The following is a 16,089-nucleotide window of genomic DNA, read 5'->3' as shown; positions in this document are numbered from 1 at the left end:
TAAAAATCTGGATTTGTAAGTCTAATGATAACTGTGGAACCACTGAAACTCCCACTTGGTTCACTAATGTCCTTTAGGGAAGGAAATCTGCCATCTTTACCTCGTCTGGCCTACATGTGGCCCCAGAGCCACAGCAATGTGGTTGACTCTCAAATGTCCTCTGAAATGGAGGGCAGTTAGGGATGGGCAATAAATGCGGGGCCCAGCCAGCGATGCTTATGTTTGTAAATTGAATTTTAAAAAATGCTGCTGTCTTGCAATGCCAGTCAATCTTCAATTCTGTAACAAAATAGGTATGTGTGTACATGTGTGTGTGTATGTGTGTGCGCACATGCGTGCATGTGTGTGTGTGTGTGAGGGTGCGTGCGTGTGTGTTGAAGGTATGCTTGTGTGTGTGAGGGGGTGTGCGCGCGCACGTGTGTGTGTGTGTGTGTGTGTGTGTGTGTGTGTGTGTGTGTGTGTGTGTGTGTGTGTGTGTGTGTGCGCGCGTGTGCATGTGAGGGTGGGGGGAGGTACGACTCGTTGTTCAGAAGGCTTCTTCCCATACATTGGGCTGAATCGTCTGATCCATCCCACTGGTGGGATCTTCCAGTCCTGCCGATGGCGACGGGTTCCGTAGCGGCAGAGGGTGTGAGCTATGGGACCTGAAGATCCCGCTGGCGGGCTAAGGGCCTCTGCTGTCAGACAGCATGTCACATGGGATGAGGGGGATCCCACCCAGTATCTGTTGCAGATGTGGGGGACCCCCACCCATTGTCTGTTGTAGATGTGGAGAAGATATGAAGAAATGGAAGGTTATGCTGATGAGGTTAGATGAAGAGAGGTGGGAGAAAGCCCATGTGGAGTACAAATGCCAGCGTCAACCACTTGGGCTGAATGGCCTCTACCTCTATGTAATTAGGCAGGGAGTGGAGAGAGTTTGGACCTTTTGCCCACCATTCGAATGGAATCCTTTTTTGAGAGTTAGAGCGGGGAATGAATCAGGAAAGCTGAGATTGAATAATCAGGTACATTTGTCACTCACTGGAACAAACTGCCGTGAATCACCAATAAACTGTTGCACCCAATTTGGTTTACAAAGCCTGTCTTTGACGGCTGCACTGTAATTTATGAGAGGTTAAAATTAGAAAATGCTGGAGGCACTTCGCAGGTCAGGGAGTAACTGTAAAGGGAAAGACAGACACCATGTTTCAGCCTGATGACCTTTTACCAGAGCTGCGAGAGGTGGGAGATTTAACCAATACAGAATGAGGGGAAAGGAAGGAAAACTATCACAGCTTCTGTCCAACCTTCTCTTCCAATATTTACTGCCTTTTAGGGGATTTACAGCGGGTGCAGTATTTTATTTCTGTGAATGTAATTGATTTGGAATGCATGTGTCTTGTGGCACAGTTCAACTCTCTTAAGGTGCCTCTCTTTTCATCTTCGGAGGATGGCGCTTAAGATAAATCCGCACCCAAAGTACAAAAGTCTCACCGTTTTGTTCTAACAGGGGCTGCTGAATGCTGTTTGGTTATATCTGACCCTCCGATACAGAGAGAGAGAGAGCACACACGGTGAAACAGTGATGCTGGTTGCATGCTTTAAGACTTATGCACACTGAGATTGCTGGCCTCTGAATCTAGCCTGCAGCACACACAGGGTGAGTGTAATACAATCCACGAGCACTGCTGTCGCATTGTGCATGTCGTGGCCCAGATCTTTTGGTTCCAAATAGCACCGCAATTTCCAATGGGTGGCACAGTGGTTGGCACTGCCACCAGGGTTCAATTCTGGCCTCGGGGTCACTGGCTGTGTGAAGTTTGCACATTCTCCCCGTGTCTGCGTGGGTCTCCTCGGGTGCTCCAATTTCCTGCGGGCTAGATTGATTGGCCGTGCTAACTTGCCCCTTCGGGCTCTATTTTACCATTTTGATTCTACGTGCTGGGCGGACTTGAATCTGGGTGTGTTTCAGATCCGACTTTTACACCCGTTCTCAGGCGTCCCCAAGACACACCCTGCCTGAAAAAAAAAGTCAGCGATTCCGAATCGCGCTGCAGAAGGCTGAGGGTGGGGCTTATCGCACCCGAAACATCGTACCTCCGATCGGACCCTCCAACCGCGCAAGCACAGGGCAAAAAAGAGAGAGAATGCTGCTCCCCTAACACAGAGTGTCCGGGCTGGATAATGCCTTCCCCCTGGCCCCACAGACATTGCCCCACCCCCCACAACATTACTGACCCCCTTATCCCCCCCCCAAAACCGCGCCCCCCCCCCCATCCGCTACCCAGACTGGTCACGAGCCCCTCACCTCCAACGATCTCAGGCAGAGTGACAGCGGACCCCCCCCCTTCCCCTCACTCATCCCAGGCAGAGTGACAGCGGACCCCCCCCCCCCTTCCCCCTCACTCATCTCAGGCAGAGACATCCACCCTTCTCCTCCATCCTACAGATATCAGGCAGGGTGATCCCCTCACCTCCACCCCGGACCCTCCCACACAAGGCCCCGTCTCCTCCGGACTCTGATGGCTGTGTGACACCTCCCTCTCTCTCTCTCTCTCTCTCCCCTGTCCCCAATCATTGAGGCACTGATCCCTCCCCCCCTGACTCCCATCAGCACACCTGCAAATGCCACTTGCCTTCCCCTCAAGAAGCAAACTGCGTGGAACTTGCTGGAAAGCTCGGCCAAACTGAGGGGCAGCTCCATTAAAAAAAAAACCCAAGAATGGACAGGCAGGAAGGCAAATGAGAGTGTGACCAGCGCCCCCCCCCGATTTCTCTGAGGGCGACCAGGCAGGCTGCTGGGTGCAGCAGAGGTGAGGTGGGACACCCTCTTACCCCCAGGAGGATGCAACCCAGGGGGACTGATGGAAATGCCTGCAAGTTGTCACCTTGGTCAGCGTCAGGGCACTGGCCCCCCCCGGAAGCCAATTTTCCAAAAGCTTCTACGTTCAATGGAGATATGCGAATCATGTGTTTGGCAACCCGGATTTCTCTCCCTCCCTGGGGTTAACCTTGTGTCCTGTGATGCAGGGACAGATCCAGACACCCCGGGGCCTTCTGGATTGCAGGCCCTGGCTACAACTCTGGCCCCTCCTGGTCCAGACAGCTCGGATGAGTCCTCGGAGGATACGGGTGAAGGGACCTCCGAGAGTGGCACTGTTTTTTGGCGTCAGCTGCCACCTCACAACTCACCATCCCAGAGTACTGACACGTCCAGTCAGTGTTGAGGCTTCTGGGTTACTCTCTGGTGAGCACGGCACCTCTGATAATGTACATCGGGGTGGAGGAGGGAATGTCCGAGGCCCCTGGCATGTGGGGGCCTGCCGGAGGTGAGGACTCAGCTGGCCCCGGGCTACATGCTGGGCCTCCGAGATCACTGCCCCTGCAGCTGCTGGAGACACAGCAATAATGTGGAGATGCCGGCGTTGGACTGGGGTAAACACAGTAAGAAGTCTCACAACACCAGGTTAAAGTCCAACAAGTTTATTTGTTAGTAAACCCACGAGCTTTCGGAACGCTGTTCCTTCGTCAGGTGAGACGAACCTCCATTCCCTTGACGAAGGAACAGCGTTTCCCAAAGCTTGTGGGTTTACTATCAAATAAACCTCTTGGACTTTAACCTGGTACGGTGAGATATCTTATTGCAGCAACAGGGAATGCAGGCGGGACTGACTAGACCAACTGTGAGGCTACTGGGAGGAGTCCCAAAGCTTTCAGGTGGACCAGCTATTGCGTGCTTCCCAGGCCAACACTGCAAGGGCGATACCTGCAGTGGAAAGCCTGAGGCAGGGGCTCTTCACCGTGGGTGGCAGGCTCCAAACGATGGCCGAGTCGCAGCAGGCCACAACCGAGGGACTGAAGAGGCCTCAAGATTCTGCGGCCCGTGGCTCAGAGGCCCGAGAGCTTGCAGGAGATCCAGTGGGACAGCGATGAGAGGCAGCTGGCTATGGCTACAACCGTTGAGAACGTGGCCCAGTCTCAGAAGGCCATGGCAAAGGACTGGCAGAGGGCACTTGCTGCGGCTATTGAGAGGTGGGTTCCGACTCAAGTGGCCATCGCGGAGGATCGATGGAGTTTAATTTGGACAAATGCGAGGTGATGCATTTTGGTTGATTGAACCAGGACAGGACTTACTCTGTTAATGGTAGGGCATTGGGGAGAGTTACAGAATAAAGAGATCCAGGGGGACATGTTCACAGCTCCTTGAAACTGGAGTCACAGGTGGACAGAATGGTGAAGAAAGCATTTGGCATGCTTGGTTTCATCGGTCAGACCATTGAATACAGGAGTTGGGATGTCTTGTTGAAGTTGTACAAAACATTGGTAAGGCCACACTTGGAATACTGTGTGCAATTCTGGTCACCCTATTATAGAAAGGATATTATTAAACTAGAAAGAGTGCAGAAAAGATTTACTCGGATGCTACCGGAACTTGATGGATTGAGTTATAAGAAGAGGTTGGATAGACTGGGACTTTTTTCTCTGGAGTGTAGGGGTGATCTTATAGAAGTCTATAAAATAATGAGGGGCACAGATCAGCTAGTCAATATCTTTTCCCAAAGGTAGGGACTCGCTCACTGAGCACCCAGGCCTACCACTCTGGTGTGACCATGTGCAGATATAGAAGGGAAGGTGGTGGAACCCAGACACACAAACCCTCACGAATGAACCGCCTGGTTATCAAGGCCTCCCTTGCCACCCTCATTTGGGCTGCCAAGCCTCAAATACCTGATTGGTGTTCCTCGGAATGCTCTTCCTCATTTTTCTCCTCCTCCTGCTGGTCATCCTCCCCAGCAACGCCCAGCTGATCAGCCTCCACATCCTCTGCCTCCCGCAAGAGGTCAACTCTCCGTACAGCCAGATTGTGCACGGCACAGCACATGATCTCTCTGCAGGAGCAGATCACTGGGCTGTGTTGGAGGGCCCCACAGATTGGTCCAGGCACCAGAATCGCATCTTGAGGAGCCCAGTGCACCTCCCTACTGTTGCGCGGTTGGCTACATGGGTCTCTGCCTCAGATACAGGCCTCCACACAGGCACCATCAGCCATGTCCGGGTAACCCATATCACCCAGGAGCCATCCTCACAGCCTGGGCTCTTCCTCGAGTGCCTCCGGGATGTCCAAACTCCTGACTATGAAGCTGTCGTACAAGTTTAGAGCGGCCGTCAATTTGACAGCCACCGAGAGTGGGTGCCCTCCCCGCCTCTAGGTGCCAGGTCCTGCAACAGTTTGCACGGTCTCCTCTCGGAGTCGGAGACATTGGGGGCGCACAGTGTCTGACATCTAGTTGAAGGACACTTGAGCACAGAGCTACCGGGATCTCTGCTCTCTCCTCCTCCTATCTCATCCCCCAACCCCAACACCTCCTGCCTCTCATGATCATCTCCCTCTGGTCCTGGAAGTGGTAAGATCCAGGCCTCCTGTGCCCGGAATTCTTTCTCCTGCACCTTCTCCTCAAGTCCAGCAATCAAAAGGACAGCTCGATCTATTGGTTGCATAGAAAAAGTCTTGTTTCCGACACAGTCCTGATCGTGCCGTTTTAGGTGTTTGGTAAAGGGGGAACCTGCATGGAGGCAGTCACAGATTGCGCTACTCACCTCACACCTGACTTTACCAAGTTTTTGCGCAACGTGATGGTAAAATCGGGCCCTGAGTGTCGCGGGGATTAGCAGGGTAAATATGTGGGTTTATGGGGATTGGAACTGGGTGGGAGTGTTGTTGGTGTAGGCTTGATGGGCCAAATGGCCTCCTTCTGCTCTGTAGGATTCTAATCAGCCAACTTCTGCCAGAGGTTGGACGTTGCAATTTGCTAGAAATGGCTCTATGGGGGTCAGACTGAGGTCCCATTGGGGGCCCTATCCCTTTGTAAACCTGGGCCGCTTGTCCCATACTTATCCAATTAGCTACACTGATTTATTTGAGGCTGTCGGCGCAACCCACTAAAACATGCAAATATACCCGTACCACTGGCCCTTTTCAATCCCCCCCCCACCCCGAGTTGGGGCTGGAGGTGGGGACGGCTAAGCAGAACCGATGGAGGATTGGGAGGTTGTATCGAGCAGAGGTGATGGGTGGGCGGGGGAGGAGGTGGTTACTTGATCAATAAGGGGATAATGTGTTACGGGGAGGAGGCAGAAGAATGGGGTTGAGAATCGTATCAGCCATGATTGGATGGCGGAGCAGACTCGATGGGCCGAATGGCCTAATTCTGCTCCTTTTTCTGATGAGCAAAGCTGGGGTTGGGGTGGGAGGTGAGGCTGGAGTAAGTTAAAGGTTGAATGAAGCGATCCCTTATAAACACCTGTAAACACATGAAGACCCCTGATCTAAATGATACGAGGCGCACACACTTTCTCCATGTATCACACTGTGAGGGCGATAGCCAACGAGTAACTACTGTCTGGCTGATGTGTGAAGTGTGAGCAGACCATGATGTCAATTAGCATACAACACCGATTTATTTGATGTACGTCCTGCCATTTGAAGTTTAACAATCCAGCCTTAATCTTACAAATACAACATAAAGTAGCAGGAAAGCATCCCCCTCATCCAACCACCCCTCATCCACCCCCAGCCCAGCACTGGTTAAAGGGATTAGCAACATCTTATTTTTTGATTTCTTCTGGTTGTTGCTATAATCATTCAAGTGTTTGATGCGTTGCAGGGGCCTTTCACATTGTAAAGGTCTACAGGAAGTGGATTCGGAGATGCTGAAGGACTTACAGAATCCCTACAGTGAAGAAGGAGGCCATTCAGCCCATTGAGTACGGACTGACCACAATCCCACCCAGGCCCTATCCTCATAACCCCACTTTTCTTGACTTCCAGGCTTCTGCACAAGTCATTGACATGGGAGCAGTGATACATATTCCCATTGGATTAGAGCAGAACTGGCAGCATGAATAGAGCCTCACAGAGTAGGACAAGCTGATAGAAGAGGGAGGCCGGTGATAAGGGCATTTGGCAGGAGTCTATACGGGTGTTGAGGAAGCAATCCTCCGACCTGGACCTCAGCGAGTAACAGTGGGTGAAGCAGATACCCTGTAATAAGGATGTCCTCACTAAACTCTGCCACCTGCCACAACTGCAACCTCCAGGCAGGGAAAGGTGGCATTGCAAAGGTGACAGTGGCTATCAACTTCCAAATCTTTAACTATTAATCAATGCTGACATGCTTCAAAACAACCGTTTAAATGAAGTTAACGGGTCCCCCTGTGTGCTGATGAACTGTAACACCAAATCAAAATGTAAAGGAAACCTCAACACAATTGAAAGTACGCTCCAGGGGGTGATGATGCCCCCCTAAGCCCATCCGGTGCCCACTGGTCACACAAGTGTTTCATTGCACACTGTTGGCAGAAATCTCTGGTTCTGCCCAGTGTTGGGATTTCGCAGTGCTATGCCAGTCGATGGATTTTTGGGTGGGCTGGCAGCGTCTGCCATGGCGGGACCTCATGTGTTCGATCTTTAAAGACACCCAGACTCTCACATACCCAGGCGGTGAACTTTTATATCTCAGGTTCCTTCCTGCCTGGAGTTGGGATGTTTATAACAACTCACACATCCGCTTTTGCATGAGGAGGGGGATTACTGAGACTCTCTATTTAAAGAGCGTTGACTATATTTCACTCTCTCTCGTCAGAAACCAGCAGGCAGAGTGAGCACGCAGCTTAGCAAGGATTGCAGTCTTCACCAACGGCGTCACTGGGTGACACTGACTGCAAGTCACATGTCAACTCCGAGATGTATTGCAACTGTTTAGGGCAGCACAGTGGTTAACACTGCTGCTTCACAGGGACCCGGGTTCGATTCCCGGCTTTGGGTGACGGTGCGGAGTTCGCACATTCTCCCCGTGTCTACATGGGTTGCCTCCGAGTGCTCCAGTTTCCTCCCAAACTCCAAAGATTTGCAGATTAGGTTGCTGACTGTGCCCCTTAGTGTCAGAGAGATTTGCAAGGTAAATACGTAGGGTTACAGTGATAGGGCCTGGGTGGGATTGTTGTCGGTGAATGTTTGACGGGCCAAATGGCCTCTTTCTTCACTGTAGGGACTTTGTGATTCAATGAGAGGGATCCCACTCCCTCAGTGTACGGCTGGCGTGTGACTATAGGCTACAACCCGTGCAGGTCAGGCCCACCTATACTGGCAGTGCCTTCACTCTGACAGCAGGCAGCTGTGCCATCTGCATTTTAGCCACAAAGACCAATCAAAGGGTGTTGAGTGGGCCATGAGGGAATTCCACTGATCACATGGCTTGGGAATCGGGTGAGTGATGCTTGCAGACGTGTGCGTATAAAGAACGTCACTCTGCCATGCAAAAAGTGATGGATTGCTGTTGTGAGGCAATGATATTTGGCAGGGTGAAGGAAGCAGAACACAAAGTGTGTGTCGTCCGCTCTCTCCTGCCCCTGCTTCCTCAATGAATGGGTAACTTGGCAGCTGCCTGGCACGCTGGTGGGCAAATAGCAGAGTGAAGGGGGAATTCTCACTCAGTGTCTAAGTCAGAATGTCAGGCTACAGAGGGGTTGTGCCATAAGCAAATAGTTGGCCACAGCCACCAGTTTAATGCTCCTGTGTTCTCGTAATCTCTTCCTATTTCTTTTGGCATTGTCAAAACAGTCAAAAAGTCCAGAAATATGTAAACACTGCCACCTTCACCAGCCAAATCTGCTGCTAAATTTCAGGAACCTCTTGGACCAACCCCAACAGCGACAGACCAAAACAGCTCTTGTTGCCCGGGAGTGCAGACATTTCGACATTGCTGTCGCTGCCCGAAGTGATGCCCAGTGGGCAGGGAAAGGCCAGCTCAAGGAACAAGGCGGTGGTTATGTCTTCCTCTGGGAAGGTCAACCAGAAGACAATTGCTGCCTCCATGGGGTTGGCTTTGCCATTAGAATCAATCTGGTTAACTGTCCCTGAGACTCTTCTTTTGTGATTAACAAATACCTCATGACCCTTTGGTTCCAATACTCTGTCTCCATGAACTGGCACCTTCTTGACTGTACGATTGTCTGAGTGAGGGACTACAAGGACGTGCCTATCATCTGTCCAGTGACTGGAGCTGATGACTACTGGACGGAGCACCATCTAATCCACTCTGTGATAGACATCAATGTCGCCCCAGTGCAGCAAAGGCAACAGAAACAATGCTGAGGCACCCAAGACCCTGATAAGAGAGCTCTATTCAACCAACTTACCACTGCCAATCTGACAACTCCTGGTGACAAAGAGAAATCTCCTCACCTCAGCACCTGCAAAGAAACGCTTGGAACCTGGAAACATCAAGACTTTTACGATGAGGATGACCAGGAAATAGATCGGAAGCAAAAGGCTCTTCTAAATCCGAAACAGCAACCCAACCCATTTCAGTAAAAAACCCTGCAACCTAAAAAAACAGATGTGTGGATGGAGAAATGATAGGAGATCCAGCAGTTTGCCCACAACCTTGAACTGCGAGGTTTCAGCAGCACAGTCACAATCATCTACGGCTCAAGCACCCAAAGCCCAGCTCCATGTTGGACAAAAACGGAAAGGTGCTTATCAAGGTCAGAGAGGCTGGAAGGAGAACCTCAGAAACCTCTTTCACACAGAGTCTGTCTTCAATAAGAATGTCCTCGACTCCACCCCGCAGCGTACTATCAGCCACCATCTCAGCATAAGGTAGAAAAGGCCATCCAACAGCTCAAGAACAACAAGGCATCGGGAGCAGATGGAACCTCCGCCGAAGCAGAAAGCATGGCAGAGACGCATTTTAGATGCAAATACGTGACCTAATTTCCCTTACCTGGATGGAGATCACGCCAAGAGATCTCAGAGACCCAGTAATCATGACCATCTTCAAAAGAGGTGACAAGTCTGACTGCAGTAACTCAGAGGAATTTCCCTGTTGTCGGCCACATGGAAGGTCATCTCAAGAGTCCTGCTTAATTGCCTTCTCCTTATAGCTGAAGAGTTCCTCCCAGTATCTCAGTGTGGATTCCACCCACCAAGAGGCACAGCGGACATGATCTTCACTGCCTTGCAATGACACAGAAAATGCAGGAACAGCACTTACCCTTCTCTGACGTCACAAGTACCTTTGACACAATCAAGGATTATGGAGCATCTTCCTCTATTTCAGCAGTCCTCCAAGACTTGTCACCATCCTGTGCCTGCTCTATGATGACATTCAAGCTGTCACCTGACCGGTGAATATACCACAGAGCCAATTCACGTTCGGGTGGGGTCAAGTAAGGCACCAACGTTCTTCTTGATCTTCCTTGCTGCAATGCTCCATCTCATCCTCAGCAAGCTCCTTGCTGGAGTGGAGCTAAACTACAGAATAAATGGAAATCGCCACCACCTGCAGGCTAGATCCAACATCAACCCACCCTCTAGGGTAGCAGGCAAAAGGCAGGGAATTATAGGCCGGTTAGTTTAACGTCTGTTGTAGGAAAAATGCTGGAATCCGTAATCAAGGAGAAAATAGTGAGGCATCTTGAGAAGAATTGTTTGATAGAGCAGACGCAGCACGGTTTCGTTAAGGGGAAGTCGTGTCTGATGAATTTATTGGAATTCTATGAGGATGTGTCCAGTGCGGTGGATAGAGGGGAACCGGTGGATGTGGTGTTTCTCGATTTTCAGAAGGCGTTTGATAAGGTGTCGCACAAAAGGTTGTTACAGAAGGTTAGGGGGCATGGAGTTGGGGGTAGGGTGTTAGCGTGGATAGGGGATTGGCTGTCAAATAGGAGGCAGAGAGTGGGTGTCAATGGGTGCTATTCGGATTGGCGGTTGGTGACTAGTGGAGTGCCCCAGGGATAGGTGCTGGGGCCTCAGCTATTTACCATTTATATCGATGATCTGGAGGAGGGAACCGAGTGTCAGGTGTCAAAATTTGCTGATGACACAAAGATTGGTGGAACGGCAAATTGTGTGGAGGGTGTGGAGAGTCTGCAGAGGGATCTAGATAGGCTGAGCGAGTGGGCAAGGACCTGGCAGATGGAATACAATGTTGGCAAGTGTGAGGTTATCCACTTTGGTAGGAATAATGGTAGGAAGGACTACTACTTACAGGGCAAAAAGCTGCAGCATACTACGGTGCAGAGGGACCTGGGGGTCCTTGTGCATGAGTCGCAAAAACCCAGCCTACAGGTGCAGCAGGTGGTCAGGAAGGCGAATGGGATGCTGGCCTTCATCGCGAGGGGGATTGAATATAAAAGTAGGGAGGTCTTGCTGCAACTGTACAGGGCGTGGTGAGGCCGCAGCTGGAGTACTGTGTGCAGTTTTGGTCGCCGCACCTGCGCAAGGATATTTTGGCCTTGGAGGGAGTGCAGAGGAGGTTCACTAGGCTGATACCGGAGTTGAGGGGGTTAAGCTATGAGGAGAGGCCAAATAGACTGGGCTTGTACTCATTAGAGTTTAGAAGGATGAGGGGAGATATCATTGAGACTTATAAGATGATGAAAGGGATGGATAGGATAGAGGTGGAGAGGTTCTTCCCGCTCAGAAAGGACAGCAGGACTCAAGGGCACAGCCTCAAGATAAGGGGGAGGCAGTTTAGAACGGAGTTGAGGAGGAACTTCTTCACTCAAAGGGTGGTGAATCTCTGGAATTCTCTGCCCGTTGAAGTGGTGGAGGCTGCCTCACTAAATATATTTAAGACGCGGATAGATAGGTTTTTGGTAGGCAAGGGGATTAAGGGTTATGGGGAGAAAGCGGGAAAGTGGAACTGAGCCACTTCAGATCAGCCATGATCTTACTGAATGGCGGGGCAGGCTCGAAGGGCTAGATGGCCTACTCCTGCTCCTATTTCTTATGTTCTTATGTTCTACCATTGAACCACAGTATGCAGATGATGCTTGCATCTGTACACACTCAGAAAGCCAGCTCCAAGCCACTGTAAATACCTTCATCAAGGGAACATGGGCCTTACAGCAAACATCCATCAGACAAAAATCCTCTACCAACCTCCCCCTGCTATACAGCACTGCCTCCAATTATCAAAATCCACGACAAGGCTTGGAAAACCGGGATCACATTCCATACTCTACTGTCAACAAAGGCAAATATCAACAGTGAGGTTCAACACTGTCTTGAGTGTGCTGGCACAGCCTTCGATCAGCAGAGGAAGGGACTGTTAGAAGACCAGGACCTCAGACACGGTATCAAGCTTATGGTCTACAGAACACTGGCGATATTCACCATTCTAAATGGCTTAGAGACATGGACCTCAAAATCCTGGAGAAATACCAGAGCAAACACTACCCTCCGCACTCCCAGAAGATCCTTCAAACCCAGTAATAGGACAGGTGTACCAGTGCCAGTGCTCTCACTCAGACCAACATCTCCAGCATTGAAGCATTGTCCATGTTCAACCTGCTCCGCTGGGCGAGCTACATCATGTACACACCTGACATGAGACCCCTGAAATGCTCTAATCCGACCTTCAAGCTGACAGGCAAGCCCCAGGAGGGCAGGGAAAATGCTTCAAGGACACCCCCAAGCCTCCTCAAGAAAGTCCAACATCCCAACCAACGTCTCTGAATCCCTGGCCCAAGACAGCCTGAACTGGAGAAAAAGCATTCGGGAAGGAGCTGTGAGTTTCACCGTCAAGAGCAAACTGAAGCTGTGTGTCGACAGTGAAAGGAGACACGAGCACCCCACCCACACGGGCACATCACCCACCCACCCCTCCAGCCACTGTCTGCCCTTCCTGTGAGGACAACCATGCATTGGGCTCCTCAGTTACCGGAGAACTCAACCTTAGTGTGGAAGTAAGTCATCCTCGAGCCTGAGGGACAGACTAAGGAAACGAATCCTCCCGATCGTGTGTAGATGCCAGCTGTGATTTAATTCTCAGTATCTGTGCTGGTGGCAGGCAGCGTGAGATCCTGTGTGATTCTAAATCATCAGTCACACTCTCCTGTCGGGGTTAACACTCCAGCCAAGTTTGACGCCTTGGGTATCTGAAAGGAAAATAAAGCACAGGAGGTAACAGGGCTGTGGCAAGGAGAGGTGTTACACAGTAAGAGGTACATGTTTACACCCTCTACAGCTTGGGAGTCGGAAGAGAGTGTAGGATGAGGTGGAAATGGATGTCAGATTGGGATTAAGGGTGAGGATATGGTCACCTTTGATAGTATCAACCTGTCCTCAGCAACAAAGGAACAGTTTCCAATAACTGTCCTCCATGGGGATTTGGGAATGTGTGTGTGTGTGTGTGTGTGTGTGTGTGTGTGCCTGCCCCAGCCCCGGGCTACCTCCTGTTGCCTCCAGTTATCTCCCTCAGAGACAGAGATAAGCGTGTTACTGAGTGTTGTACTATCTTTTTGTGGTTGTGACGGTTTGTGAGCTGTAATATCTGGGCGTGAGATTTGTGGCAATATAGAATGTGTGAGGGCGAAGTGAAGGTATGAACCTTTGATATGAATCCTGACGGACAGAGATCATTGGTGGGTAAGTCATGAGGGGTGATTCGAGCAGTGGCCGAGGCTACTGGTGCCATTGGCAGGATGTAGCATTTGATGAGGCACTTGATTCCTTGTGTAAGGCCAATGAACACCTTCCATTATAGCATCAAGGTCTCTAGGGCCTGGCATTTAACATTCACTTCTGTGGACAGCTGGTCCCACTGCCTTCTGACCCTGCCTCTGAGGGCTTCCCTGCTATATCTTTCCTCCACTTCTTGCGTAACTCAGGGCATGACCCAGCCGCAAAGTGGTTGCCCTTTGTAAGGCTAGTTAGCAGCACTGTGGATGCTCGGAAGTTATGATTTTGGTCACCTGCAGCCATTGAACAACATTGTGCATGGGGGAAGCTGGACAGTTCACATATACTGTACATCACTCTTGCATTGCTTTAACAATGTGGATTGTAAACCCTCGTGGCATCTTATATAAACAATAACTGGGAGCAACACGCAATTTGCACAAGTTTTACATTTTCACAGCATCATAGAATCCCAACAGTGCGTGAAGAGGCCATTCGGCCCAACAAGCCTATACCAACAACTATTCCACCCTGGCCCTATTCCCATAACCCCATGTATTTACCCTAGCCAGTCCCCCGACACTAAGGGACAATTTAGCATGGCCAATCCGCCTAACCCGCACACCTTGGGACCGTGGAAGGAAACCGGAGCACCCGGAGGAAACCCACGCAGACACGGGGAGAGTGTGTAAACTCCACACAGACAGTGACCCAAGCTGGGAATCAAACCCACGTCCCTGGCACTGTGAGGCAGCAGCGTTACCCACTGTGCCAGCATGCCACCCTTTTTGGTTGGTGGGGGGGGGGTGGTGGGGGGCGCAGGGATATTCCCCAGTTCGGATTCATCAGTTCCGAACGCTTGGATTCCAAAGGTGAAGTTGTGAGTCCTTCCTGAATTATTTCATTTACATTCCCGGTCAGAAATATCATCTCAAGTTTCACAGTTAGAGCTGTGATGGAAAGAGAAATCAAGATTTTGGCAATATCCTTCAAGAGTGCTTTGGGAACACTCACTCTTTATTTGACCTGTAATTTCGTTAATGCAAATCATTCTACTGGGCACTGACCACAGGTTTTGATGTAGAATGTTGAATCTGGAAGGGTAATTGTAGATCTCATGGATTAATCCCAGTTTGCATGTCATTTCCAGGAATGGGCGGACACGTGTTGCCGGGGACTGCGGAGCGCTCATGCCTACATACTGGTTTATGACATCTGCTGTTTTGACAGCTTTGAGTACATCAAAACAATTCGGCAACAAATAATAGATACAAGGTAAGAGGAGATTAAAATATTCATTGGTTCTCTAACCCACTGCACCGCCCCTTCCTCGTGCACATACGTGCAGGATTCTGACAGCTGTTTGCCAGCACGTACACTTCTGAACCAGGGGCTTGTGAGAGGGTTGCCTCCCACCCAACAGACTTAGAGCAATAGATCCAAATTGATGTTCCTGTACAGCATCACGGGAGTGCTACACTGTCAGTGTTGCCGCCTTTCAGATGAGATGTTAGATGTGGGCCCCAGCTGACTGCTAAGGTGGGTATCAAAGATCTTATCCAGAATTTTCTGGCTGTTCACTCCCCACCATCGCTGTAAGTGTGGATCATTTGGCACTCAGCCAAATCTCCATTCACTGCAGCGGGACTGGACAATCTTGCCAGTGTCAGATACGTGGGTGCAAATAACACTAGGCACTGGGAGTACTCAAACTTCCAAACTTTAATTACTTGCTAGCAAGGAGAACACACATACAGTGCAGTTCACTGCGTGTTCTCCTGATTCATACAGACAATGCAGCAGTTATAGTTCACCATGTCTTGCTCTTTGGAATTTTGCTATTGAAAGGGCCTTATTTTCATTGTGTGCCCAAGGCTTGAGTTGAGGAAGAACTTCTTCACTCAAAGGGTGGTGAATCTCTGGAATTCTCTGCCCGTTGAAGTGGTGGAGGCTACCTCGCTAAATATTTTTAAGACGCGGGTTGATGGGTTTTTGATAAGAGAGGGGATTAAGGGTTATGGGGAGAGGGCGGGAATGTGGAACTGAGCCACGACACATCAGCCATGATCTTATTGAATGGCGGGGCAGGCTCGAAGGGCTAGATGGCCTACTCCTGCTCCTATTTCTTATGTTCTTATGCTTGGAATACAGTGTTTATCAAACTGACAGAAGGTTTAGATTAGTTGTTTATCCTGAATATGCAAGTGCTGGCCTCACAGAAGGCTTTGTTTCCATATTTGCGACAGAGTTGCCTGCTTTTGTTGTTGTAATTTATTTCCACACCAGCATCTGCAGTTTTTAACTGCTTTTAACTACAGTTTCACAAGTGCCAGCAACCCCAATGGCAGCTTTATTTGAAGTGAGCATCCTTAATCTTAGAAAACAGAGTGAATTGAATATTTGGCCATTGTTGGAACTACAACTTAATTTCCACAGTGGACAGGTCAGGCTATCATGTTCTATTTCAGAGTGCTTGGGAGTTCTCACTGGAGTCCTGGTCAATATTTGTACTTCATCAATATAACTAGGACAGATTCTCCAATCATTACCATGCTTATATCTACAGGAGCTTACTACACAGATTGTCAACTGTGTTTCCAAGATAACAATAATGGCTACATTTCATTGGCTGTAAAGAG

The 16,089-nt window shown here is 50.1% G+C and overlaps 1 protein-coding gene across 2 annotated transcripts in view; it reads left to right on the top strand.

Moving 5' to 3' along the window:
• rasl10b (RAS like family 10 member B) overlaps positions 1-16,089 on the top strand; it is a 163,282-nt gene that overhangs the window by 75,599 nt on the left and 71,594 nt on the right. For both annotated transcript variants that reach the window (XM_080210634.1, XM_080210635.1), the window contains exon 3: positions 14,601-14,725. In XM_080210634.1, coding sequence (XP_080066760.1) covers positions 14,601-14,725 — 125 coding nt within the window. The remainder of the gene's footprint in view (positions 1-14,600; positions 14,726-16,089) is intronic.

Source organism: Carcharhinus amblyrhynchos, chromosome 23 (assembly GCF_965287045.1).
Source record: "Carcharhinus amblyrhynchos chromosome 23, sCarAmb.v2.hapA, whole genome shotgun sequence".
NCBI lineage: Eukaryota > Metazoa > Chordata > Chondrichthyes > Carcharhiniformes > Carcharhinidae > Carcharhinus > Carcharhinus amblyrhynchos.
The sequence above is the reverse complement of the archived record's forward strand: the minus strand, read 5'-3'. Positions and strand labels throughout refer to the sequence as shown.